At 46.4% G+C, this 27,534-nt stretch overlaps 2 protein-coding genes across 3 annotated transcripts in view; one reads left to right on the top strand and one right to left on the bottom strand.

Annotated features, from left to right (window-relative positions):
* The first annotated feature begins 5,467 nt into the window (after nucleotides 1–5,467).
* IL15RA (interleukin 15 receptor subunit alpha) overlaps nucleotides 5,468–27,534 on the top strand; it is a 237,522-nt gene continuing 215,455 nt past the window's right edge. The window contains exon 1 of the mRNA XM_083461531.1: nucleotides 5,468–5,606. Coding sequence (XP_083317657.1) covers nucleotides 5,504–5,606 — 103 coding nt within the window. The 5' untranslated portion in view covers nucleotides 5,468–5,503. The remainder of the gene's footprint in view (nucleotides 5,607–27,534) is intronic.
* On the bottom strand, nucleotides 8,950–15,136 carry LOC310687023 (lysine-specific demethylase 5A-like). Of its 2 annotated transcripts, none has more exons than XM_083461649.1 (4): nucleotides 14,960–15,136; nucleotides 14,217–14,341; nucleotides 11,447–11,597; nucleotides 8,950–9,078 (listed from the first exon to the last, which is right to left on the bottom strand). In XM_083461649.1, the coding sequence occupies exons 1-4, from the start codon at nucleotides 15,130–15,132 to the stop codon at nucleotides 9,000–9,002; spliced, it is 528 nt and encodes a 175-aa protein (XP_083317775.1). In that variant the 5' UTR covers nucleotides 15,133–15,136; the 3' UTR covers nucleotides 8,950–8,999. The 2 variants fall into 2 exon arrangements, with proteins under 2 accessions (XP_083317775.1, XP_083317776.1); XM_083461650.1 differs by having other exon boundaries at nucleotides 8,950–9,075.

Raw genomic sequence — 27,534 nt, 5'->3', positions numbered from 1 at the left:
CAAGGAGAAGGGGACGACGGAGGACGAGATGGTTGGACAGTGTTCTCAAAGCTACTAAAATGAGTTTGACCAAACTGCGGGAGGCAGTGGAAGACGGGAGTGCCTGGCGTGCTCTGGTCCATGGGGTCACAAAGAGTCGGACACGACTAAACAACAACAACCAGGAATCTATATTGAGAAGCTTAAACAAGCCTGCAACCAGCTACCAGCTGTGCTTTTAAAGGGGAATGTTAAAACTCTGCTAAGTTATAGCACTCGCTAGCGCAATTTAGGAAGGATATTAATAAAGAGTATATCCTCTCCTGCCTCTCTGAACATTCCCACAGCAGCAGCACAAAAAGTGAATCCTATTCTCGGCTGCATCAACAGAAGTATAGTGTCCAGATCACGGAAATAAAAAGTGCCACTCTATTCTGTCTTGGTAAGACCACACCTGGAATACTGTGTCCAGTTCTGGGCACCACAATTTAAGGAGGATATTGACAAGCTGGAATGTTTGCAGAGGGGTGTGTGTTTGACCAAGATGATCAAGGGTCCAGCAGCCAAGCCTTATGAGGAACGGTTGAGGGAGTTGGGTATGTTTATTTTCCCAAAAAAAATTTATATTGCTTTTCCACATCTATAACACATTTAACATATAAAACATACAAAACAAAACACATTACAATGCTACAAGAAAAATAAAAAATAAAAACACATATTTTAAATTCCATTGTTGTGTGACTTCCTCAAATCCCCCCTAACTGAATTTCATTATATTCCCTTGTAACAGTTTTCCCAGTCATCTTTCTATTACAATCAGTTCCTTCAATTTACTATCTTCATCTCTTTTCTTATTGTTTTAACTCCACCTTACTATACAACATTCTTCTGATAATCCTAGGCCTGTTTAATACTTTCAAATACCTTCTTAATTATCTGGAGTTGGGTATGTTGAGCCTAGATAAGAGGAGATATGAGAGTGGCTGGGGAGGATGGGCAGGATATAAATAAATTATTATTATTATTATTATTATTATTATTATTATTATTATTATTATATCTTCAAATGGCTGCCACATGGAAGATGGAGAAAACTTGAGTTCCGCCGCTCCAGACCCTGACAAGAGAATTCAAATTATAAGAAGGAAGATTCCGAATGGACATTAGGAATAACTTTCTGGTGGTAAGAGCTGTTTGACAAGAGGTTTTTATGCAGAGGCTAGACAGCCACCTCTCAGGATACTTTAGCTGCGATTTATGCTTTTGGGGGTCGCTTCTATGGTTCTTTTTCAGTTCAAACTGGCTTGCAGGAGCCTGGAGTTAGGGAGAGCTAAAGTACCATCGACCATCATAACTGAGCCTTTACGCTTGCATAAAATGTTTATGATTTATTTCAGGAACTGACACGGCTTTCCATGTCAGCACAAAATCCATTGGAGCACAGCTGCTGCTCTTTCCCCTCCGCCCCCAGTAATGTCACTACATTTACAAGCAGAGATTTAAAGCCAGACTTCTCCCAATTTGGTCAATGGCTGATCTGGCTGGGAGATATTGGAGTTGTAGAACAAAACATCTGGAGGATATAACGTTTGCAAAGGCAAGTTTAAGCCAAAGAGCAGGCGCGTTAGCTTGTTCCCTTAAAAAGTCCCCAATGTGCTTTCATAGGAAGAATCTCAGGGAGGTTCCATTGCAACCAAAATCCGAATTCTCAAAAGCTGCTGTTTTCCCAGAAATCAGCTGCCCTGAGCAAAACTCACCAGATCTCAACAGGCCTCTTCGCAAGCATTGTCAAACATGATTCCAGGGAGTTCCCCACTCACTCAGGACACTGGAATTTCTAGAATGCTTCTCTTCTCCCATTGGTCCCCATTTCCCATTGCAATGAAGCTCTCCTGGAGAAGACCAACTGATATAGTGTGGTCCAGAAGCCCACTCTGATATTGGGTGGTCCAGAAGACCACACACGGCACAATATCCAGGGAGGTCTCTCCTTCCCAGTTCGAAACCATCTCCCAGATAAATGGTTGGGATGGAGGACAGAGATGGGGGTCCCTAGCAGTCCACCATAGCTGGCCAGAGCTGGCGATCCATCAGAGAAAAGGCGGTCCCGTAGGTACAAGGGTCCTACAAAGAAAGAAAACTTAAACCTGAGGCCGAGGTACCAAATGCAACCTGCAAATCCTCTCTTAGAATCAAATAACCTTTGTAAAAAGACCAGAAGCCTTTCTCTTAGGAATTTTTGGTGCAGATCTACCAAAGGATTTGAGAAGACTGTTCCTGTACAGCTGCAAGGATGCTGCTCGCCCAGTGATGGAAAGAGGCTAAGGGGCCGGCAAAGGCCGTCTGGCAGATGAAACGACTGGACTACGCAGAGGTGGCCAGATGGACTGGGAAAATCCAAAATCTGGAGGATCAAAGCTTCAACAGAGAATGAGACAAATACAGATACAGAATGTATTTAAAAGAACACTATAAACACTTGAATCTCTTTGGCAGGCTTTGAATAACTCTTGCAAAGTTACAAAGACTAAAATTTGGACGACTAAAATTTGGATGAACGTATGCAGTTGATTAAGATATCTAAAGGACCCATGGAGGGGAGGAGGGGAGAACTAAGATTCGGAAGAATCTTGTTTGGTTTTGAAATTTTAATGTGTTAAATGTGAAATTTATCTTGTAAAACTAATAAAAAATATTATTTTTTTAAAAAATAGAACTGTGGAAGTTGGAAGGGACCTCCAAGGCTCATCTACTCCAACCCTTTGCAATGCGGGAATCTCAACTAAAGCAACCAAGACAGGTGGCTATCTAAAATAATTAATAATAATAATAATAATAATAATAATAATAATAATAATAATAATTTATTATACCCCGCCCACTCTGGGCGGCTTCCAACAAAGTATTAAAATACAGTAGTCTGTCAAACATTAAAAGCTTCCCTGAACAGGGCTGCCTTCAGATGTCTTCTAAAAGCCTGGTAGTTGTTCTTCTCTTTGACATCTGCTGGGAGGGCGTTCCACAGGGCGGGTGCCACCACCGAGAAGGCCCTCTGCCTGGTTCCCTGTAACTTGGCTTCTCAAAGTGAGGGAACCGCCAGAAGGCCCTCGGAGCTGGACCTCAGTGTCCGGGCAGAACGATGGGGGTGGAGACTTGACTTATCTGACCCATCTCTGCCATACTCTGTCCCTGCTTTCCACCATCGCAGAGTATTTATTGACCGGACTGGAATGTGCCATGGAACCCTCCACAAATCCTAAAATGGTTGGATGGCTCCTTGCACACCTCCTTCCAGCAACTCCTGCAGCCAAGCTGGTGCCAAACGTCTTGCTCTGCTATGCTTTGGACCACATCAGCCAGGCCGAGAGGGGGGTCTTGTCGTCTGGGCAGCCCAGGACCTCCAGACACGCTGCCCAGGCTTGCACCCCAGGAAGGTCACTTTGGTCACCCCCAGAAGTGTACTCCATTGTCTTTGAAAATTTATCTCCCAGACACACAGACTATGTGATAAGGACAACTGTGACTTTAAAGAAGAATCGGAACCTTTTGCAGAGTTATTAAAGAAACAACAGGACGCGGGTGGCGCTGTGGGTTAAACCACAGAGCCTAGGACTTGCTGATCAGAAGGTCGGTGGTTCGAATCCCCGCAACGGGGTGAGCTCCCGTTGCTCGGTCCCTGCTCCTGCCAACCTAGCAGTTCGAAAGCACATCAAAGTGCAAGTAGATAAATAGGTACCGCTCCGGCGGGAAGGTAAATGGCGTTTCCGTGCGCTGCTCTGGTTCGCCAGAAGTGGCTTAGTCATGCTGGCCACATGACCCGGAAGCTGTACGCCGGCTCCCTTGGCCAATAAAGCGAGATGAGCGCCGCAACAACCAGAGTCAGCCAGGACTGGACCTAATGGTCAGGGGTCCCTTTACCTTTAAAGAAACAACAAAATGAACTGGACTCCTTGGCAGGTTTTGAAGAAACATACACAAACTTTTTATTGGTAATATATAGATTTTTACAATTTTATAATAAGCAGAGAATAACATGTGCTGAAAAACCAGAGAGAGGAGCTGAGGGAAGGCTGGGGGTGGGAGGGTGGGTTTTTCCTTTTTGGGGGAAGGGGGAGGGGAAAATGGGGGGGATGAGGATGATGTGTTTTTGATAAAGTGTTATGTTGAAATTTCTAATAATTTTTTTTAAAGAAAATTTATCTCCCAGGTCCTCTGACCACCCACTACACCACGCCTAGGGTTGTATTCTATGTTAGCCCTACGCAGAGTAGATCCACTGAATTTGTTTTTTAAAAAACCCCAACTAACTTAGGCCCATTAATTTCAATAGGTCCATTCTGAATAGTTGGGATACAAGCCCTGCAGTTCTCCCAGGGTTGGTTTGCTTCCTGGGCACTCTGCACGTGCTCAGAAACCCTTGATATTACAGAGTTGGAAGGAACCCCGAAGGTCATCTTGTCAAATCCCCTGCAATGCTGGAATCTCAGTTAACTCATCCATCCTCTCCGTCTCCCAAGCCCCATGCTATCGTAGGCTTTCCCTCCCACAGGCACTCTGCTCATGCTCAGGAACCCCTTCACCTTGGCAGGAAGAAACGCACACAGCTGATCTCCACTCCCGCAGCAGTGCTATAGGTACTGCATATCGTTCCTCCTGAGCACTCTGCATCTGCTCAGGAACCCCTTGATATTAGAGAACAAAGCACTGTAGAGTGGGAATGGGACACCGAGGGGTCATCTAGTCCAACCCCTATGCAGAAGTCTCAACTAAAGCAGCCATGACAGGTGGCCATTCAATCTCTCCATCTATCTTCTGAGCCCCGTCCTAGGACTGCCTTTCCTACTGGGCACTCTGCACGAGCTCAGGAACTCCTATCTCCCTGAATTAATTGCCTTTTCTCCCGGACACTCTGCACGTGCTCAGGAACTCCTATCTCCTAGGCAGGAAGGAACGCCGATCTCCATCCCGTCTCAACTCTCGGTTCCTGCAGCGGCGCCATACTGCGTACGATCCCTGAATTAATTGCCTTTTCTCCCGGGCACTCTGCACGTGCTCAGGAACTACCTCCTTGGAAGGAAGGAACGCCGATCTCGCATCCCGTCTATTCAACTCTCGTTCCTGCATACTGCGCCATACTGCGCACGATCTCTTCCCCGCCCCATCCCTGAATTAATGGCCTTTTCTCCCGGGCACTCTGCACGTGCTCGGGGAAAAATCATCGGCGATGGGAGCGGACCGGGCAGGCCCCTTTCCCCTGGGGTGGCAGCCCTCCTCCTCCTCACCCCGCTCCCCACGGCCTTGAGACCTTTCCGGGCCCAGCCCCTTCCCCAGGGCGAGAAAGCGCGCAACTGGCAATTCCGCGGAAAGGGAAAGCGAAAGGGAAAGTTGCTCCCGCGGCGGCGGCGCATTCCAAGCCAACATGGGTCTCTATCTGCAGCGCCCTTCCTTCGGCCGGCCGCCGGGCGCATAAAGGCGGCGGGCGCCGAGAAGCGCGGATCCTCCGTGCGCCCCCCGCCGCTCCATGGCTCCGCGCAGACTCCTGCTGGTGGCGTGGCTGCTGGCCGTCTGGGGGCCGCTCTCGGCTCCCGCCACTGCAAGACGCGGCCCCACCGAGCTCCAGAAAGGTACCTAGCGCCGGCTCCTCCTCCTGCTGCTCCCTTTCCGCGCAGCACTTGAACCCAGAGCCGCCTGGCGCTCCGCAGCCCCTGCGCCTTGCAGATCGCGGCAGGCGGTAAAAGGGAGGGAGCGGTGAGAGCGGACTACCTCGCGGGGGGGGGGGGTCGTGGGCCTTTTCTCCCAGCTGCGGGGTCACCCCTCCCAGCAGGGCGCGACGGACAGGTGTGCCTACCTGCAGGTAACACCTGGCGAGGCGGGGAGACGTCTGCACTGCATTATATGTACAAGTGTGGGTCTGCATTGCAGGTTGTTGTAAATTGTTCCGTTTCCTCCGCCGTCCTGGCTTGCCCACGGCACCTGTCAATCAAGGGAGGGATGGTCGCAGTGGACTACCTCGCAGGGGTAGGCCATTTCTCCCAGCTGCGGGGTCACCCCTCCCCCTGGGCGCGACGGACAGGTGTGCCTACCTGCAGGTAACACCTGGCGAGGAGGGGACCACATCTGCACTGCTTTATATGTACAGATGTGGGGCATAGCTGTCAACTTTCCCCTTTTTTAAAGGGAAATTCCCTTATTCGGAATAAGATTCCCCGCAAGAAAAGGGGAAAGTTGAGTGCTGTGATGTTGTTGTAAATTGTTCTGTTTCCGCCGCCCTCCTGGCTTGCCCACGGCACCAGTCAAGGGAGGGATGGTTGCAGTGGACTACCTCGCAGGGGTGTCGGCAGACCCCCTCTCTGAGGCTCACACCTTACCGCCAGGTGTGTGAGCCGTGGAATACATCGCCTAGGGAGGGAAGGGTGGTTGCAGCAGCTACGTCTGATAGACCTTCTTGACGCAAAGAGGCGGTGGGCTACATTGCCGGGTTGTCGCTAATAAGGCTCTTTTGACCACAGCCCTGCGAAGCTTGCAGCCCCAGAAATAATAATAATAATAAACTCCGCCCAGCTGATTGCAGGGCACGGCGGTTTTTCTCAGCTATCAAACCTTTTCTCGGTAGCATTCCTCTCCCCCCCCCCCTACTTTACCCATTCCCTGGCCCTGAAACGTGGCTATAACAGACACTGTGTTCGGGTGCAGTGCAGCAAAATATATTTGAATTTATTTATTTATTGGCCTGCGCCCCGTTCTCAGCTTGTCGTGGGAAAAGGCATTTAAAAACACGGGTTTGCAATCAGTTTGCAGTCGAACTGGCACACTCAGCAACCATTGATAAAATTATGCCAAGTCACATTGTCATAATTCACTTTGCAAGCGGGCCTCGCCGAGATATTGCAGACGGGTTGTTGGCTACAGTTGGGTTGTGGTTTTTTGAAAGTTTTACTTTCTGAATATTTTCTGGAAAGCATAATCTTCTTGCCCTACAAACGCCTCACTCAAATACTTCGATTTTTTTAGTCTACTGCTGTTTTTAAGTGTTCAAGAGTCTTAAATCATTGCTGCTAATTTTGCTTGTTGATCTTTTTATCTTTCTTTTGGTAAACTGCTCCGAGGTTCCTTTATGTCATGGGTAGGCAAACTAAGGCCTGGGGGCTGGATCCGGCCCAATCGCCTTCTAAATCCGGCCTGCGGACAGTCTGGGAATCAGTGTGTTTTTACATGAGTAGAACGTGTCCTTTTATTTAAAATGCATCTCTGGGCCTAAGTTTTAATTTATATATTTTTAAACTGTTGCTATATCTGTACTGTCCCTGTGATACCTAATTGCAAATTCAAATGTATCCCTATTGTGTTTTATGACTTCCTTGATATTGTGTGTGGGCTGGAACTGGTCTGTGACCGAAATAATAAAATTCATTCATGCATCTCCGGGTTATTTGTGGGGCCTGCCTGGTGTTTTTACATGAGCAGAATGTGTGCTTTTATTTAAAGTGCATCTCTGGATTATTTGTGGGGCATAGGAATTCGTTCATTATTATTATTTTCAAAATACTGTATAGTCCAGCCCCCCCCCAAGGTCTGAGGGACAGTAGACCGGCCCCCTGCTGAAAAAGTTTGCTTATCCCCGCTTTATGTGTTACAATCAAGTGGTGTATAAGTTTTTATGAAACAAACAAGCAAACAAACAAATAAGACTGTCTTTGCTACATTTGCTTCAGCACCAATTTTTGTGTCCTTTCAGTGACCTGACCAAAGCAGCGTTGGACTACACTGCAAGGTCATCGTCAGCCGCTGTTTCTCAGTCTCCTCTGCCCCTTCTGCTTGCAATTTAGTTATGCTAATACCAGGCTGGCGCTGTGGGTTAAACCACAGATCAGAAGGATCGGCAAGATCAGACTTGCCGATCAGAAGGTCGGCGGTTCGAATCCCTGCGACGGGGTGAGCTCCTGTTGTTCAGTCCCAGCTCCTGCCCACCTAGCAGTTCAAAAGCATGTCAAAGTGCAAGTAGATAAATAGGTACCGCTCCAGCGGGAAGGTAAACGGCGTTTCCGTGCACTGCTCTGGTTCGCCAGAAGCGGCTTAGTCATGCTGGCCACATGACCCAGAAGCTGTACGCCGGCTCCCTTGGCCAATAAAGCGAGATGAGCGCTGCAACCCCAGAGTCGGCCACGACTGGACCTGATGGTCAGGGGTCCCTTTACCTTTACCTTTAATACCAGGCTATCTCTAAGTGTTTGCCAAAATCCCAGAGGTTTCAGCCTCTCTTGAAGGATGGAGCCAGAGCAAAAAATGGGTGGGAACGATTCCTTTTCTCTTTCTGCCACTCTTCGTGTATTGCAGGGGTTTGGACTTCGTAGACTCAGTAGCGGGAAATATGCGTGTATTATCTATGATATTGTTTAAGGCGCTTACCTAACAACTTTGGCTGTGTTTGATTTCACCACAAAATCAATACCATAAGGCACACAGACCTAAGGGAAGGGGCTGGCAGGTGAAGATCTACAGTGGTACCTTAGTTCTCAAACGCCTTGGCACTCAAAAAACTTGAACTTTTTTTGGAAGCCGAACATGCTATGTTTTGAGTGTGATGCTTCTGTTTTGAGTCCCACACTTCCAATTTGAGTGTTACTGAGATCTGCGCATTTTTGGTTTTGTGGCTCTTTTTCGTTTTGTTTTTGTGACTGTGTGGAACCCAGTTTGGCTACTGTTTGATTGATTGTGTGACTGCAGTACAGTGGTACCTCGGGTTAAGTACTTAATTCGTTCCAGAGGTCCATTCTTAACCTGAAACTGTTCTTAACCTGAGGTACCACTTTAGCTAATGGGGCCTCCTGCTGCCGCCACACGATTTCTGTTCTCATCCTGAAGCAAAGTTCTTAACCTGAAGCACTATTTCTGGGTTAGCGGAGTCTGTAACCTGAAGCGTATGTAACCTGAAGCATATGTAACCCGAGCTACCACTGTACAGCCTTCTCCCAAAACCCACCTTTACTTGCCGGGCCTGACTGATGACACAGGGAAGGCTAAACAGCTGCTGCACAAAAGCTTTCAGTTCTTCCAGTCAGCTTGGTCCGTGTCCTTCCGCTCTCTGGGGTCAGTCTACTATGGGGAAAGAAAAGAACCTTGTAAATGACATACACAGTTCCTGGAGGGCAACAGAGTCAACAAACAGGCCAAGTTCAAGGTGTTGGTACTAGCATGTAAAGCCCTATACAGACCAGGACCAGTTGTTCTCTGGGGAAGTTTCTCCTGCAAATTCCAAACATCTCAGAAGCCCGCTCCGCAGTAATTTGGAGCAAGGCTTTTAGTGTGGCTGCCCATTCTGTGGAACAGCATTCCTGTCAAGATGCAACAGGTGTCACTATCCACACTTTTTAGCAACTTTTTTTGTTGCTGTTGTTCCAACAGGTTTTCCCAGCTGGATAAATACAGTGGTGCCTCGCAAGACGAAAAGAAACCGTTCTGTGATTCTCTTCGTCTAGCGGTTTTTTTTGTCTTGTGAATCAAGCCCATTGAAGGATTAGCGGATTAGCACTATTAGAGGCTTTTAGAGGCTTTTAGTGGCTTATCTGCGGATCGGATCAGCTGATAAGCGGCTTAGCGCTATTAGCGGCTTATCTGCTGATCGGATCAGCTGATAAGCGGCTTAGCACTATTAGCGGTATCAGCGGCTTTTAGCTGCTTTTAGCAGCTTATCTGCTGATCGGATCAGCTGATAAGCAGCTTAGCACTATTAGCGGTATTAGAGGCCTTTAGCTGCTTTTAGCGGCTTATCTGCTGATCGGATCAGCTGATAAGCGGCTTAGCGGCTTAGAAAAAGGGGGGAAAGGGGGGGGAACCAGCAGGAACTCGCAAGACATTGTCGTCTTGCGAAGCAAGCCCATAGGAGATTCGTTTTGCGAAGCACCTCCAAAACGGAAAACTCTTTCGTCTAGTGAGTTTTCCGTCTTGCAAGGCATTCGTCTTGCGGGGCACCACTGTAAGTCATTGCCATGAGTGTCTATTTTGTATCATTTTAGTTTTGTTTTAAATGTACTGTATTGGGTGTTTTTGTGTTTAACTGTTTTTCACTCTTTTATTGAACATCGCCTTGAGGCCATTGAGACAAAGGCAAATGTGATTAATAAATTAACAACAGCAAGACATAGTAAATTTCCTCTGGTTATGTAAACAAATCTGTTACATAAAATCGAGGCTGTAGGGGAGTTTGAGGCCTTACCATCACACACTCTGAAAAACAGAGTTCAGATGTTAACTATGTAATAATTTAAAAGCTGTTCAGCCCAATATTTTATCAAAATTAATAGTAGTGTAGATTTTCATGTAAAAATACAAAGTTAAAGCTTGCCAAAATCTCCACCTCACAACAAGCACAAATATTTGGGGACAACATTGCTCAATGCTGTCACCATCAACCTAACTTTTGAAGGTGAAGTAACCAGAGCAGGGCCTCCATCAGTGATTTTTATTAACATGCAAGTTCACATGGAGGAGAAAGGAGTCCTTCAGGATCAGGGGCGCCGACTTATAAAAAATATTGGGGGGGCCCATACCGGGACGCGTCGTCATCCAACTTTTGGGATGCACCTCGGCGGGGGCTGTTTCTTCTTCTTCTTCGGAGGCAGAGTCGGGAAGAGCGCCGGGAAGCTGCCGCTGGTTCGCTCGGGTAGCCGGGAGAACGCAGTTCGAGGTGGCGGTGTTGGGGAGAGACCCTCGCTCAGGGCGCCACGAGACTTGGCGGCCGGCGGCCTATCTGGGCGGTTTTGGAGCGTATTTCGGCGGAGCCGGAGTGATTGGGGAGGAGGGGGCTTGTTGCCGGATTCTTCAGCTGGGCCGGAGATCCGCTGCTGGGGGGTCCCTGGGCCGAGTTGTGAGCACGGCCTGCTGAAGGGAGATCCAGCCGATTGCGCGACGGGGACGGCCGGGGGGACGGTGGCAGCGCTCTGCTGGAGGGCGCCCGAGATTATTGGGGGGGCAGTGCCCCCCCAAACAAATTTTTGAGGGGGCTCGGGCCCCCTCAGGCCCCATGGAGTTGGCACCTATGTTCAGGATACCCATGTAAATATAAATTAGGTCTTTCTAGCTGCACCCAGAAGCAGCAAAATTCCTTCAGCGTGAGCAAAATACGATCAACACCAGTTTGGTCATTTTTGAACCCATTATTTCCAATTTGAAATGTTTCACCAGTTCCCTAATTCTCTCGCCATTGCAAAAGTTCTCTACAAGCATTCTCTAGGGGGTAGAATCCTTCTGATTTGACTTCTCTAAACACTTTCCAATTTCTCCCCCCTTCACGGCCAAACTGTCTTTGGCACATCCCCCAACCGCCCACCAAACTAATATATTCCATTTGAAAAGTGTCAATTCTGGCAAAGCATGCACAATTTATTTTGACAGTAGAGTAAGTGTTTTTGGGTTGCTGATTTCGACAGTTACGCCAAAAATCTACCTCCACCCTTCCTGGTCATACCTGTGCTTTTGTTTTTTGCTCAGAAGCAGTTGGGCCACTAAAGCACAAGTCTCTGTCTCTTTTACAGCATCTCTTAGCTTGCGGAAGAGGTCATTCTCTGGGTATTTCCTGTCTTCAGCATCCTCCAACATCACTCTCAGCTCAATCACATCTGCAAGAAATTAGCTAAGAGGCCATTTGCACATATACACAAGCACAGCAAACTACACGCCACACCCAGCCGCCAAGTCCCCAAGAACAGTAGACTGAACACGTTCAAGTTATCATATGCATAGCTATCCATTCGTTATGAGCCATTTCCTACATCAAGAAAGTATTTGCTGCTCAAGATGCCTCAATTCATGGCAGCATTTTAGCCTCATTTCTGCAAAAAAAAAATTGTGTGAAAGGTAGGCTGGCAATCAAATACTTCCACTAACTAATTAACCTTGACTATCTTGCCATATTGGCACTTTAAACAGAAAAACGTCTCACAAGGATGAGCATACTAGCTTGGTATCAGAAACCCTGCACACATTGTGTGACACACCCATCACCTTGCTACAGTGGTGCCTCGCAAGACGAAAAGAATCCGTTCTGTGATTCTCTTCGTCTAGCGTTTTTTCGTCTTGCGAAGCAAGCCCATTGATGGATTAGCGGATTAGCGCTATTAGCGGCTTTTAGCGGCTTATCTGCTGATCGGATCAGCTGATAAATGGCTTAGCGGCTTAGAAAGGGGGGGGAGGGAAAAAAACCAGCCGGAACTCGCAAGGCATTGTCGTCTTGCAAAGCAAGCCCATAGGAGATTCGTTTTGTGAAGCACCTCCAAAACGGAAAACTCTTTCGTCTAGCGAGTTTTCCGTCTAGCGAGGCATTCGTCTTGCGGGGCACCACTGTACATGGAATCAATGTTAATATTAAACCTCTTCAAGAACAGAAGTTTCCAGGGTGATAGCTATCTGTTGTTTTTAAGAGTCAAACTACAAATTTAATTCTGAACTATCCATCCCTTGCTGCAAATGTATGTCCCGCATGATCTAATGTTGAAAGCATTTCCTGCTTGATAAATGAGCAGCAGCTGATTGGCTGCTTCTGGGCAACTGGTCCATCTATATCTATATCTATATCTATATCTATATCTATATCTATATCTATATCTATATATATATATATATATATATATATATATATGCTTTCGTAGATTTTCACGGGTACAGGAATGCAGGTTTTGGTGTCTTCGGGTGTCTTCCCGTGTAAGAGTTGGGGTGTCTAGGCGACGTTTCGACGAGGTCTCACTCGTCATCTTCAGGCTGGTGCTTTCGGCTTCTTGTTACTGGAACAGAGCAGGATCTCAGTGTTTGAGTTCCTATAAATACTGTTGAGGGGGTGTGGTGTATATGTGCCTTTTCTTCTTTTGTTCCTTAATTACTTGAGGTAATTAAGATATCCACTCAAGATATCCCTCAAGTAATTAAGGAACAAAAGAAGAAAAGGCACACTAACCTGGGAACTTCCTCTCTGCCCAGAACGTTGGAGGCTATACACCACACCCCCTCAACAGTATTTATAGGAACTCAAACACTGAGATCCTGCTCTGTTCCAGTAACAAGAAGCCGAAAGCACCAGCCTGAAGATGACGAGTGAGACCTCGTCGAAACGTCGCCTAGACACCCCAACTCTTACACGGGAAGACACCCGAAGACACCAAAACCTGCATATATATATATATATATATATATATATGAAACAGGAAGTCAAGCATACAGTACTAAAGGGAACAAGTATTTCAGACGACACAAGAAGTAACATTCCCAGCTGGAATGTCATATAAGCTTGCTTGGGTCATGTAAGCTTGCTCAGGTCAAATGCATACTGTCTCAATCGTATTTTGAAGGCAAGAAAACTATTCCCTCTCTGCAGGACGTAGAGCCACAGTGTAGAAATGTAAGGAAGTAGCTTCACATACCAGCACAGCTTTTCTGACCCTGTAGCCCTTCTTTGTGTCACATTGCAAGCTGTTTCTCTGAGCTCAGGGACACTTCCAAAGCATGTTTTAGTGTACAGTGGTGCCCCGCAAGACGAATGCCTCGCAAGACGGAAAACTCGCTAGACGAAAGAGTTTTCCGTTTTGGAGGTGCTTCGCAAAACGAATTTCCTATGGGCTTGCTTCGCAAGACGACAATGTCTTGCGAGTTCCTGCTGGGTTTTTTTCCTTCCCCCCCTTTTTCTAAGCCGCTAAGCCGCTTATCAGCTGATCCGATCAGCAGATAAACCGCTAAAAGCCACTAATAGTGCTAATCCGCTAATCCTTCAACGGGCTTGCTTCGCAAGACGAAAAAACCGCTAGACGAAGAGAATCACAGAACGGATTCTTTTCGTCTTGCGAGGCACCACTGTACATGGTTCTTCACTTGCCCCCATTTTGTATCTTCCCCACAAATCAGGCAGCTTTGGCTGAGTGTGTGGGGCTGGTCCAGTGAGCTTCATGGCTGAGTGGGAATTTCAAACTGATCCTAGCCCAACACACTTAATTGCTATGCCACATTGGCTCTCTGGACCTCACTGTGTTAAATCATTTGCTGACTTAATTCAGTTCTATGTCAAACATTTTAGTATTTTTGGTTTTAAATACAGGTTTACATGTCTTCGTGAAGTATTTTGTATAGCTTTCCCTGAACTTTATATATTGTTTTAGGATTTGGTTTTGCTCAAGTCCATCTCCCATTTGTGTTTCCAACCAATTGAAAATCTTCCTTAACAGATTCCAATAGGAAACAAAACGGCATCTAACCTTTCTTGTGGTTGAGGTTGGCCGACAGTGCATCTGTGACCCTGCTGACCCACGTATCATAGGACTGTGCTCTGACTTTCACTCCGTACAACAAGGAAGGGAAGTCCTCTAGTGGATACTGGTATCTGGAGATAAACAAGGAGGAAGAACTTTCAAATGTACTGCAACTTTCAAGTGAGCAGAAGCAAAAAAAAAAAAAATGGGGAAGATGATAATAACATTATGTATTTGTCAGACTACTACGCACTGGATCTTTGAATAAGAGGGAACATTATTACTGTAAACATTTATCCTAGTTTAGAGGCAGGAAATAAGGCGGTATACAAAAGGAAGCAGGATGGACTGGGAAGATGGTGCAGTGGTGCCCCGCAAGACGAATGCCTCGCAAGACGGAAAACTCGCTAGACGAAAGAGTTTTCCGTTTTGGAGGTGCTTCGCAAAACGGATCTCCTATAGGCTTGCTTCGCAAGACGACAATGTCTTGCGAGTTCCTGCTGTTTTCCCCCCTTTCCCCCCTTCTTCTAAGCCGCTAAGCCGCTTATCAGCTGATCCAATCAGCAGATAAGCCACTAATAGCGCTAAGCCGCTTATCAGCTGATCCGATCAGCAGATAAGCCGTTAAAAGCTGCTAATAGCGCTAATCCGCTAATCCTTCAATGGGCTTGCTTTGCAAGACGAAAAAAACCGCTAGACGAAGAGAATCACAGAACGGATTCTTTTCGTCTTGCGAGGCACCACTGTACCTTAAACATTTCTTCTGCATAGAGCATGAACACAAATCATTTGGATGATATAGGCATACAAGTCGTTCAGGGTTACAGGAACACGTAAGAGCAGACAGGAAACAGGTGGTCCTACAAGCGGCACACTGACGCTCATCATCTGGAACCAGCTCAAACACTTCCTCCTCTGACATCAGAACTCCCTAATGCAAAGAAAAAGTGATATCTAACAAAGATACTGGTCAGGGGAAGACCTTTTGTTTCCAAGGCCTCACACAATCTCTTTGTTCAGTCCAAAAGGGCATGAAAGCAGAGCTTCCCTGAACTCACCATCGGTATGACCCCTTAAACGTGCCTCATCTTCTGTCATGAGAGTCATTTCTTTGCAGACCATGGCAGCCAGCCCCACATCCAAGCACTCTGGGTCGGCAGCCAACTTGAAAATTAGCTCCTCGTGAGAGAACACACAGTGACGCCTCAGTAGCCGATAATGGCTGACACACTGCCAACCTATTGGAAGCTAGAAATGCGAGAAGCGAGATATCTGGTTTAGGACTATCCCCAGCTCATCTTGGGCTTCCATACTGGAGTTCATGAGGAAAACATGTTAAAATGGTCTCATTAAATGATATAGGCAATTATTATGAGCATTAAGTGTGTCACACTATCCAGGAGTAGGGTCTCCAGGGCCCTTGGGTAAGCCAAGCTCTTTGGAGTCAACTTGGGGGGGAAGGGATATGAGGGAATTGCTTGTGTGAGGTCTGGAACCCAAGGGCTTCATTTTACATGAAGCCAAAAGAGACTCAAATAGCCTGTCTGAAATCAGCCTCTCCCCCAGAAACTCCAAGCCAACCACATAATTAGCTGGGAACAAAAAAAGATAAACAGCAATGGGGATGAGAAGCAAAAAAACAAGAGGAGTGAGACTTGAAAGTCTCTCAAGGGGATACTATCTCCTCATAATATCTGAGAAACCAAAGAAGCTGCAAGAGCCAACACATTTTAACAGAGGAAAAGGATGTCAACATAGTAACAGAGTAAGAGTTAGACTTACATTGCAAGACTTGAAGTATATCACCTAGTCTCCTGCCAACAGTAATTATTTCAGCCAAAAAACAAGTGAGGCAACCTTAAAAATCAGATATCCAAAAAAAGGAAATTTTGCCTCACTTGAATATGAAAAAAGTAGAAAATACAAAGGTTCTTTCAGAATGATCAGCTTTGCATTATATTGCATTATACCAATTTTAATTTTCAAGCTCTGGTTCTATTAAAAAAGAAGGTGTCCAAATGCAGAGCAAACAGACAAAAGGACTTTCCAAAATATATAGTATATCCATTTCATGTTCTTCAGAGTGGTGAATAAAGGTTTGACTTTGTAAGTCAGTACAGTGGATGCTCAGGTTGCGAACGTGATCCATGCGGGATGCGTGGGTTGCGATTCTGTGCATGTGCAAAGCACGATTTAGAGCCAGTGCGGTGTAGTGGTTAAGAGCGGTAGTCACGTAATCTGGGAAACCGGGTTCGTGTCTCCGCTCCTCCACATGCAGCTACTGGGTGACCTTGGGCCAGTCACACTTCTCTGAAGTCTCTCAGCCCCACTCACCTCACAGAGTGTTTGTTGTGGGGGAGGAAGGGAAAGGAGAATGTGAGCCGCTTTGAGACTCCTGAAGGGGAGTGAAAGGCGGGATATCAAATCCAAACTCTTCTCTTCTTCTTCTTCTTCTGCTCATGCGCAACTGCCGAAACCCGGAAGTAACCCATTCCAGTACTTCCAGGTTTCGGCGTTCCACAACCTGAAAAACGCAACCTGAAGTGGCTATAACCCAAGGTATGACTGTACTGAACAAGTTTCAATTTCCCCAATATGTGAGATTTAATTTTGAAAAAGACGATTACTACACAGAGTATGTCACAGCCTCTGGAAATTCTGCAAGGTTTCAGCTTGCATCTAAGCTAGATAAAATACCCAGGCTTTGGACTGCAACAAGTGTTGTGCTTAAAATTGGTTTGATGCAAGGTATTTTGACCATTCAGCCTTATGTAACTTATCATCATAGCATGGTGTAATACAGTAGGATATTGTAATGGGTTTGAGTTACTCGTGCGTAAACTGTCCCCGTTAGGGAGCTTAATTGCCTGGCTTAAACCGTCCTGACTGCACAGCCCATCTCATCGCGGCTGCCTCAGTCGCTAGCAGAATCTGTCTGTGGGCGTTTCTTAAATCTTTTCCAGCATAAAAGCTGTTTGACTCCCAGTCGTCTCCGCCTCTCACTGCGCGGGAGTCTTCTGAGCAGGGAGGGCGTGGGTAGTGGGGGACCAGTGCTCTCCTCACTGACGTCCAGGGAAGAATCCCGGAGCTCTCCCTCCGCTTCCCCCATTTGCCCTCCTGGATCCCTGGTGTTATGCCAATTTCCTTCCCCCTCTATCAAGCTGCGTCTCCCCCTGGTGCTGGTACCTTCTCCTGCAGAATCGGGGAGCCTCTCCTTCTCCTTTCACTCTGATGTCAGTTCCGTGACAGATATGCATAACTTATTCAAGGGGCTTATACAAGTGGACACAGAGGTAAGAATAGTGTTGTGTCTTTTGCTCAATAAAAAAAAAAATACACAGACAATATGAGAAAATTTAAAAGCAAACCTTTAGCAATGTTTCTGGATATGCTGGTTCAATAAAGTTTTAACGAGGTGTCTTAATGCATGCCTGTCTAATGTAAACAGCATATTAGTATTTGGATACCAAACCACCATAGAGTTATTATAGTAAGTTGCTTGTTCCATGCTAATGGCAAGAAGCAAATTGGAGAGCTGCCAAACCTTACCAGCAAAAAACTAAATAGCCACAACTGTACAGTGGTGCCCCGCAAGACGAATGCCTCGCAAGACGGAAAACTCGCTAGACGAAAGAGTTTTCCGTTTTGGAGGTGCTTCGCAAAACGAATCTCCTATGGGATTGCTTCGCAAGACGAAAATGTCTTGCGAGTTCCTGGTGGTTTTTTTCCCTCACCCCCCCCTTTTCTAAGCCGCTAAGCCGCTTATCAGCTGATCCGATAAGCCGCTAATAGCGCTAATCTGCTAATCCTTCAATGGGCTTGCTTCGCAAGACGAAAAAACTGCTAGACGAAGAGAATCACAGAACGGATTCTTTTCGTCTTGCGAGGCACCACTGTATTTTGCCCAATGTAGAGAAAACTGCACCTTGAGCTGTAACCAAAACAATAATCCTTTTCAGATGGGTACTACGTGGATGCCTTTTAATATATAGCACCAGACAGTGCCCAGATAAGAGAAAAGCTAGGTTATGCCAGATGTATACAGACCCAGAAGTTCACAGCTTCAGCAAAATTGTATCCTTGATTAAATCCAGAGTGATAGGCACGTGGAAAAGTCACAACAAATTTGCCAGCACACTGATTGGTCCGGTACACCTAGAGACAGTGAGAAGCGAGAGATTTTGGAAAGAAAGCATCATTATCATATTCATCTTTCAGAAATGGAGATTAAGATGGCTGGTAGTAACTACTAATTCATGCATGGACTATGCTATCACCTTTCCCCTTCTCAACCACTTCATAGAATCTACCAACTGATGCAGGCTGCAAAGAAACTGGTTTTTAAACCTCAATCTTTTTACATAAGGCTCTTAGGGCATATCGCCAAAGGAGCATCTTTCCACTATCTACAAGTGAAATCACTAGTTGCCTAGATAAGGGTTAAAAGCGTTTAGAACACAATCTATACACAGTAGCTAGAAGGATGTCGGGGTTGATGGTGTTGAAAGCTACTTAAGATTCCACTAGGAAACCTTCACAGTCCAGTTCCTGGCACAGGTTTTTCAGACCTACCAAAGCAATCTCAGTTCCATAATCAGGCCTGAAGCTGGATTGAAATGAATCTACAGAGTGTTTAAAATGCTATTTCAAGTCATTCTGTGTGACACAAGACAAGTAACCTATAGGCAGGTAAAGGTTCTGCAGAACTTACAGGCACACCATGCTCTATTAGCACATTGGAGTTTATGATGGTTACTAGCTGGTGCAGAAGGTTGATTCTCAAATAGTTCTGGAGCACGCTCTTGCATTAGGCTTGAGAGCAGTACATGTGAAAAGGATCTAGGAGTCTTGGTTGACCACAAACTTGACATGAGCCAACAGTGTGACGCGGCAGCTAAAAAAGCCAATGCAATTCTGGGCTGCATCAATAGGAGTATAGCATCTAGATCAAGGGAAGTAATAGTGCCACTGTATTCTGCTCTGGTCAGACCTCACCTGGAGTACTGTGTCCAGTTCTGGGCACCACAGTTCAAGAAGGACACTGACAAACTGGAACGTGTCCAGAGGAGGGCAACCAAAATGGTCAAAGGCCTGGAAACGATGCCTTATGAGGAACGGCTAAGGGAGCTGGGCATGTTTAGCCTGGAGAAGAGGAGGTTAAGGGGTGATATGATAGCCATGTTCAAATATATAAAAGGATGTCACATAGAGGAGGGAGAAAGGATGTTTTCTGCTGCTCCAGAGAAGCGGACACGGAGCAATGGATCCAAACTACAAGAAAGAAGATTCCACCTAAACATTAGGAAGAACTTCCTGACAGTAAGAGCTGTTTGACAGTGGAATTTGCTGCCAAGGAGTGTGGTGGAGTCTCCTACTTTGGAGGTCTTTAAGCAGAGGCTTGACAACCATATGTCAGGAGTGCTCTGATGGTGTTTCCTGCTTGGCAGGGGGTTGGACTCGATGGCCCTTGTGGTCTCTTCCAACTCTATGTTTCTATTACTTCCTCCAGCTGTTCTGCTGCATGGGAGGGCACTCCATACCACGTCTTTGGCTCTCCCCTAGCAAAACATATCATCCATTACCACAAAGAAAGCACATTCTAGCATGAGGCGTATTTCCCAACCCTAATCTACAAATAGGCCCAGTCTTCTAGAAGCAGTAGAAGTTTGCCAAGAATAAATTGAACTGGAGAACAAGATGCTTCAAGTCAAGGATAAGCTACGTATTTATAAGCCTGGTCTTCAGGTAATACACAAGCAAGGAGGATGCTGAGCAATTGCAGGGAAACACATGATTGTTCAGAAATTGACTAAGGAGGTTCACAGACATCACTCTGGCCCGTCCTACATATTTCACCACAAAATCAATACCGTAAAGCAGACAGACCTAAGAGATCTATTTGCATTCCAACACTCTGAGGTTGGGAGAATTCCGCCAGCCGCCAATCAGGGCAAAGTTCCAGGTGCTTTTTTTGGTGCATAAAGCCTTGGAATAACCCAAAAGATCATCTCTCCCCCCTTATATACTCAGTAGACCCCTGAGCTCTGCAGGTGAGGTCTTCCTGGGAGTTTTTCCACACTATGTCAGAACGGAATGCCTCCCCGTGGAATGTTTTTCCTGTTAAACATTAGACAGGCGTCCTTTGGGTGCCGGCTGAATATCTTCCTCTTTGTGCCTCACTCCAGTCTTCATCCGGGGTTAATATTTTAAAAGATGCTTATCGGTTGTTGTCAGACGACGTTGGGCTCCTTGGGGAGCCCAGCTGTTTCAGAGTGTTGGATTCCAAAGGTAATGGATTTCCCCTTTATTTATGGCTTCTAGACAGAGTCTGGACTGCTGTCAGTCTGGAATTCCAAAGCTGCGATTCCTGCCTTGCAAAGAGTCGGACTAGATTAATCTCCTTCCAACTACAGTGGTACCTCGGGTTAAGTACTTAATTCGTTCCGGAGGTCCGTTCTTAACCTGAAACTGTTCTTTTTTTAAAATAACTTTTTTATTCAAAATTAAAACAAAACATATTATCCAGAAACATATCATCCTTATTTCCCCCCCCCCATTTTTCCTCCCTCCCCCCACAGAACCCACCCACCACCACCCCCCGATTTCCCTCAGTTCCAGTCTTTGATTTCTCTAAAAATGCTGTTTTCTGCATGTTACACAGTTGTATAGATCCTCAAACTATTTAGCTGATTATTATCAATAAAAAGTTTCTGAATGTTTATTCAAAACCAGCCAAGGAGCCCAGTTCGCTTTGTTGTGTCTTCAAATACCTCGTAAAGGGTTCCCATTCATCTTTAAAGTCACAGTTATCCTTGTGCCAACCTGAAACTGTTCTTAACCTGAAGCACCACTTTAGCTAAGGGAGCCTCCTGCTGCTGCCGCGCCACCGGAGCACGATTTCTGTTCTCATCCTGAAGCAAAGTTCTTAACCCCAGTCTGTAACCTGAAGCGTCCGTAACCTGACGTACCACTGTATACGGTTCTATGCTTCTACACAAACTTAATAAATAAGGAAATAATAATCATAATAATAAAGTTATTATTTATACCCCGCCCATCTGGCTGGGTTTCCCCAGCCAATCTGGGTGGCTTCCAGCAAAATATTAAAATACAATAATTCGTCAAATTTTAAAAACTTCCCTAAACAGGGCTGCCTTCAGGTGTCTTATAGAAGTCAGATACAGTGGTACCTCGGGTTACAGACGCTTCAGGTTACAGACTCCGCTAACCCAGAAATAGTACCTTGGGTTGAGAACTTTGCTACAGGATGAGAACAGAAATTGTGCTCCGGCGGAGCGGTGGCAGCGGGAGACCCCATTAGCTAAAGTGGTGCTTCAGGTTAAGAACAGTTTCAGGTTAAGAACAGACCTCCAGAACGAATTAAGTTCTTAACCCGAGGTACCACAGTAGTTGTTTATTTCCTTGACATCTGATGGGAGGGCGCCACTACTGAGAAGGCCCTCTGCCTGGTTCCCTGTAATCTCACTTCTCGCAGTGAGGGAACCGCCAGAAGGCCCTCGGAGCTGGACCTCAGTGTCCAGGCTGAACGATGGGGGTGGAGACGCTCCTTCAGGTCTACTGGACTCAGGTCGTTTAGGGCATGGGTAGGCAAACTAAGGCCCGGGGGCCGGATCCTGCTCAATCGCCTTCTAAATCCGGCCTGCGGACGGTCCGTGAATCAGCGTGTTTTTACATGAGTAGAATGTGTCCTTTTATTTAAAATGCATCTCTGGGTTATTTGTGGGGCATAGGAATTCGTTCATATTTTCCCCAAAAAATATAGTCCGGCCCCCCACAAGGTCTGAGGGACAGTGGACCGGCCCCCTGCTGAAAATGTTTGCTGACCCCTGGGTTTAGGGCTTTTAAATGTCAGCACCAACACTTTGAACACCCAAAACGGAGCATGTTCAGCTTCCAAAAAAAAGTTCGCAAACCAGAACACTTACTTCCGGGTTTGCAGCGTTTGGGTTCCAAGTTGTTTGAGTACCAAGGCGTTTGAGAACCGAGGTTACCCCTATATTCTTAACATACTAGCTTTCTTGAAATGTGGCTTAGATTCACGGGGGAATCCCTCGTCCAGATCCTGCCCTCTGGAGCGCAGAAAACAAACACCCTTCATCATCTACACAACAGCCCTTCTCCGATATCTGAAGATGCCTTAATTGTTGCATCTCCAGCATAAAGATTTTGCATCCCTTCCTGGGTTGGAAGGGCTGCTCAGAAAAAAAGTTGCACAGTGCTGTTTTCTCGTTTCCCCCGAAGCTTGTTCATTTCCTCGAACAAATGCATGCCTCTTTTCTTCAGAAACTTCCTTCCTCTTCCCAAATTATTTAGACTCTTCCCCCCCTTTCCCGTCATCACCCCTGTTCACCCCCAACTGCCTATGGGTTCCCCCCTCCAAAGTTGTGTCCACACATTTTGTACATGGGTCGCTGTTTCCCCTTTTTGTCCCTTCCTCTCAAGTAGAACTTCCCCGTCCACCATAACTTCTGCAAACCAGCAGGAATTTGTTTGTTTTTTAAATATTTTTTATTGATCAATTTCCACATAACAAATTATCAAACCTTATAATCACATACATTATCCCCCCCTTTCTCCCCCCACCAAGGACTTCTCTCAGTTCCTCTCCCTGATTTCTCTTCACATATTTTCTCTGCATATTATAAAATTGTACATATCCTTACAATGTCATAGCAAGGACAAACCTAGACAGCATCTTAAAAAGCAAAGACATCACCTTACCAACAAAGGTCTGTATAGTTCAAGCTATGGTTTTCCCAGCAGTGATGTATGGAAGTGAGAGCTGGACCATAAAGAAGGCTGATCACTGAAGAATTGATGCTTTTGAATTATGGTGCTGGAGGAGACTCTTGAGAGTCCCATGGACTGCAAGAAGATCCAACCTCTCCATTCTGAAGGAAATCAGCCCTGAGTGCTCACTGGAAGGACAGATCCTGAAGACTTTGGCTGCCTCATGAGAAGAGAAGACTCCCTGGAAAAGACCCTGGTGTTGGGAAAGATGGAGGGCACAAGGAGAAGGGGAGAACAGAGGACGAGATGGTTGGACAGTGTTCTCGAAGTGACCAGCATGAGTTTGACCAAACTGCGGGAGGCAGTGGAAGACAGAAGTGCCTGGCGTGCTCTGGTCCAGGGGGTCACAAAGAGTCGGACACGACTAAACGACTAAACGACTAAACAACAACATATCCTTAAATATCTATCCATCATGTTATCAACCAATGAATTTGTGAATGTTTATTCAAAACCTGCCAAGGAGTCTGGTTCATTTTGTTGTCTTTTTAAATAGTTCCCATTCCTCCCTGAAGTCACAATTGCCCTTGTCTCGCAATCTGTAAGTCAGTTTGGCCAGTTCTCCATAATTCTTCAATTTCTATTGCCATTGTTCTTTTGTGCCGCTGTTGTAGCATACATAAATAAATTCTTTGTTTTCCTTGGCAGGTTTTGTCCTACAATCCCTAACAAAAATACTTCTCAAACCAGCAGGAATTTGTTTAACCTGTGTACGTGCCATATCTACTTGAAAGTGCCAAGGCAGAACTTAATGTTCAAAACTCTTACATTATATTTGTTGGCTGCGTTTAGATTGACTGTTGCTGAAGGACGGAATAGGATTTCACACTTTCGCCTTCATATCTTCAGAAGAGTTGACTCATTTGACCTTGTGGCTGGTGTTTTTGGAGTATATTAACAACCAAACTCGTTCCCACCAGATTTAACTTTATTGGTACAGTGGTGCCTCGCAAGACGAAATTAATCCGTTCCGCGAGTCTCTTCGTCTTGCGGTTTTTTCGTCTTGCAAAGCACGGCTATTAGCGGCTTAGCGGCTATTAGTGGCTTAGCGGCTATTAACGGCTTAGCGGCTTTAAGAAAAAGGAAACAAACTCGCAAGAACTCGCAAGACATTTCGTCTTGCGAAGCAAGCCCATAGGGAAATTCGTCTTGCGGAACGACTCAAAAAACGCAAAACCCTTTCGTCTAGCGAGTTTTTCGTCTTGCGAGGCATTCGTCTTGCGGGGCACCACTGTACTGCTTTCTAGTCTGACTTCAGATTAAACCTCTCTGTGTTTTCCGATGTCATATCCAACCATGTGGATCTAGAATAGAAAGTCGCCACCTGACGCTTGCTTTTGTTTCGTAAAATAATTTGACTGCTTAATAACATTTTAAAGTGGGGGGAAACCGTGTAACAATTCCAATTTGCACTAATTTTTTTAAAAGGGCGTGTCGCTCTCAGCCAAGAAACCTGAGCCAAGAAGTATTTCCTTCCAAGAAAACAGGTGTTTTTCTGATATACCAGATTTGCACAAAAAAGTAGGGGGTGATGCAGGCCGCCAATTGGATGAGAAGGTTGTCGTGTGGATGCCAGAGATGCACACATCCACACACACACAAACAGAGACACAAGCGGCTTCAAATCCTCACTGAATTCCAGTGTGGATGTGAGGCACAGAACTACAGTTCCCAGAATTCCCTGGGGAAAGGGGTTGATTTTTCAGCATGGTTTGTAGCTCTGGGAGGGGAACAGGGGTCTCCGTATAACTCTCAGCAACATCAACAAACCATAATACCTAGGATTCTTTGTGTGAGAGCGGGGGGAAGCCGTGGCTGTTTAAAGTGTCATGAAACTGCTTTAAGTCTACGGTGCAAACAGCACTCAGTACTGAGCTATAGCGACTCGGTTTGAGGCAGTTTCTTATACCATGTTCCTTTAGCTTTTTTTAAAAAAAATATTACAGTTGTTGTTAGTAGTAGTACCGTATTTTTTGCACCATAACACTCACATTTTTCCTCCTAGAAAGTAAGGGGAAATGTCTGTGCGTGTTATGGAGCGAATGCCTACGGGTGGCGGGGGGGATCTGCTGCAGTCGTGAGCAGAGGATCCATGGTTCCCCTTCCTTCCTTCCTCCGTGGTTACAAAGCATGGATCCACATGGATCCTCAGGATTTTTGCATTGGGCTACTCCAAACTCATTGTCAGATCACATGTCTGTGGCCACAGCATGAACCACAAAAATCATATATCTACTATTTCGTTTAGAATATATTTTTTCTTGTTTTCCTCCTCTAAAAACTACGTGCGTGTTATGGTCTGGTGCGTGTTATAGAGCAAAAAATACGGTAGTATTGAGATGACCAGCCAGAATGAAACGGCTCTTATTTTTGGCCTACTTTTGTTGAAGGAAATTGTGCAATGAGGTTTTCCATTCACTGAAATAAAAAAAAGGAAGAAAGAACACACTGTAACAATGGGGGGGGGGAATGTAAGAATAAAACAGAAGCAAAAGTAAAAACCAGTGGCCCGATGTTAGGAAATTCCTTAAAGTACAATGAGAAATCATTGTCAGAGGGAGGCATGTTTCACCGGGAGTAGCAGCTGTGGAAAAGGCGTACCGAGCCGTAGGAATTTCTGGGAAGGAGTTTGAAAATGTAATTTGCATTGCACTAGAAACTGATATCTGGATGAATACTGTCGTATCCTCAATGAAGTTGTCTTTTTTAAAGCCAGGTGGGTTGCTATCGCTATATCTAGCAGCAGGAGTAAATTCCGTAGTTTAGCCATTGCATATTGGTTCATTAAGATATTTCTCGCTTCACCCAAAATGCTTGCAGAGCAGTTTGCGACAGAATAAGGCAGCTGTGTAAGGAGCGAGAAGGTTAAAAATAATCGCGTGTCGAGACCCTGTGACCCCACAGTTCCCTAGGGAGTGAATAACCAGACACGGCAGCAGCATACAGTGGCGCCTTGGTTCTCAAATGCCTTGGAACGCAAACAATTTGGAACACAAACACTGCAAACCTGGAAGTACCGTATTTTTCGCCCTATAAGACGCACTTTTTCCCCTCCAAAAATGAAGGGGAAATGTGTGTGCGTCTTATGGGGCGAATGCAGACTCCTTGGCTTCAGCGATAGCAACGCGAAGTCTCCAAAGCCTGCGCTGCGGAGGCTTCGCGTTGCTTCCGCTGAAGCCAGGAGAGTCTGCTCTTTGAGGATGGGGGGCAGCGGGAAGGCGCGTGACGCCTTGCCGCTACTCTCCAACCCGGCTTCGAGGCTGGTGGTGGGGAAAGCAGCGCTGCCCCCATCGCCAGCCCCAGAGGATGGGGGGCAGCGGGAAGGCACGCGACGCCTTGCCGCTACTCTCCAACCCGGGTTTGAGGCTGGCGGTGGGGAAAGCAGCGCTTCCCCCATCGCCAGCCCCAAAGGATGGGGGGCAGCAGGAAGGTGCGTGACGCCTTCCCGCTACTCTCCAACCCTCCTTTGTGCTTTTGCGGGAGATGGGGGAATTCCCCCACCTCCCGCAAAAGCAGGCAAAAGCCGTGCGCTCTTTAAAGGGGCTCCGCGGCTTCTGCTGGCTTTTCTACGAGGGGGGGATTCCCCCACCTCCTAGAAAAGCCCGCAGGAGCCGCGCACCCTTTAAAGAGCAAGCGGCTCTTAGGGGCTTATCCCCAAGGAGGGAGAAGGGACTGACTGGCCGAGTCAGTCCCTTCTCCCTCCTTTGTGCTTTTGCGGGAGATGGGGGAATTCCCCCACCTCCCGGAAAGGCAGGCAAAAGCCACACGCTCTTTAAAGGGGCTCCGCGGCTTCTGCTGGCTTTTCTATGGGGGGGGATTCCCCCACCTCCTAGAAAATCGTGCAGGAGCCGCGCACCCTTTAAAGAGCAAGCGGCTCTTGGGGGCTTTTCCCCAAGGAGGGAGAAGGGACTGAATGGCCGAGTCAGTCCCTTCTCCCTCCTGGTCGAAAAGCCCGCAGGAGTCAAGTGGGGCTCCTGTGGGCTTTTGCGGAAGGTGGGGGAATTCCGCCACCTCCCGCAAAAGCAGGGAGAAGGTCTTGGAGTAGTGCACAGGCGGCGTGCAGCCTGTCCGCTGCTCCCAGAGCTGCGGGGGGGAAATAATATTTTTTTCCTTGATTTCCCCCCCTGAAAACTAGGTGCGTCCTATGGGCCGGTGCGTCCTATAGGGCGAAAAATACGGTAAGTGTTCCGGTTTGCGAATTTTTTCTGAAAGTCGGACATGCTCCGCTTTGAGTGTTATGCTTCTGTTTTGAGTGTTACGCTGAGGTCTGTCTATTTTTGCTGTTTATTTTGTGTTTTTGTTTTTGCGGCTCTTTTTGTTTTATTTTTGTGACACTGTGGAACCCAGTTCAGCTCCTGATTGATTGATTGATTGATTGTGTAATTGCAGTACAGTGGTACCTCGGGTTACATACACTTCAGGTTACATACGCTTCAGGTTACAGACTCCACTAACCCAGAAGTAGTACTTCGGGTTAAGAACTTTGCTTCAGGATGAGAACAGAAATCATGCG

This window comes from Podarcis liolepis, assembly GCF_965112155.1.
Source record: "Podarcis liolepis genome assembly, chromosome: 10".
NCBI classification, from domain to species: domain Eukaryota; kingdom Metazoa; phylum Chordata; class Lepidosauria; order Squamata; family Lacertidae; genus Podarcis; species Podarcis liolepis.
This window is presented reverse-complemented; position numbering and strand designations above follow the sequence as displayed.

What these genes read in the sequence shown, in the direction of transcription:
- LOC310687023 (XM_083461649.1), bottom strand. Translation starts at nt 15,132, where the DNA reads ATGTCAGAGGAGGAAGTGTTTGAGCTGGTTCCAGATGATGAGCGTCAG. An exon ending in ATGCAGAAGAAATGTTTAAG is followed by an intron (nt 14,342 to 14,959) that starts GTACAGTGGTGC and finishes GTTTATCTCCAG; the next exon opens with ATACCAGTATCCACTAGAGG. An exon ending in CAACCTCAACCACAAGAAAG is followed by an intron (nt 11,598 to 14,216) that starts GTTAGATGCCGT and finishes AATTTCTTGCAG; the next exon opens with ATGTGATTGAGCTGAGAGTG.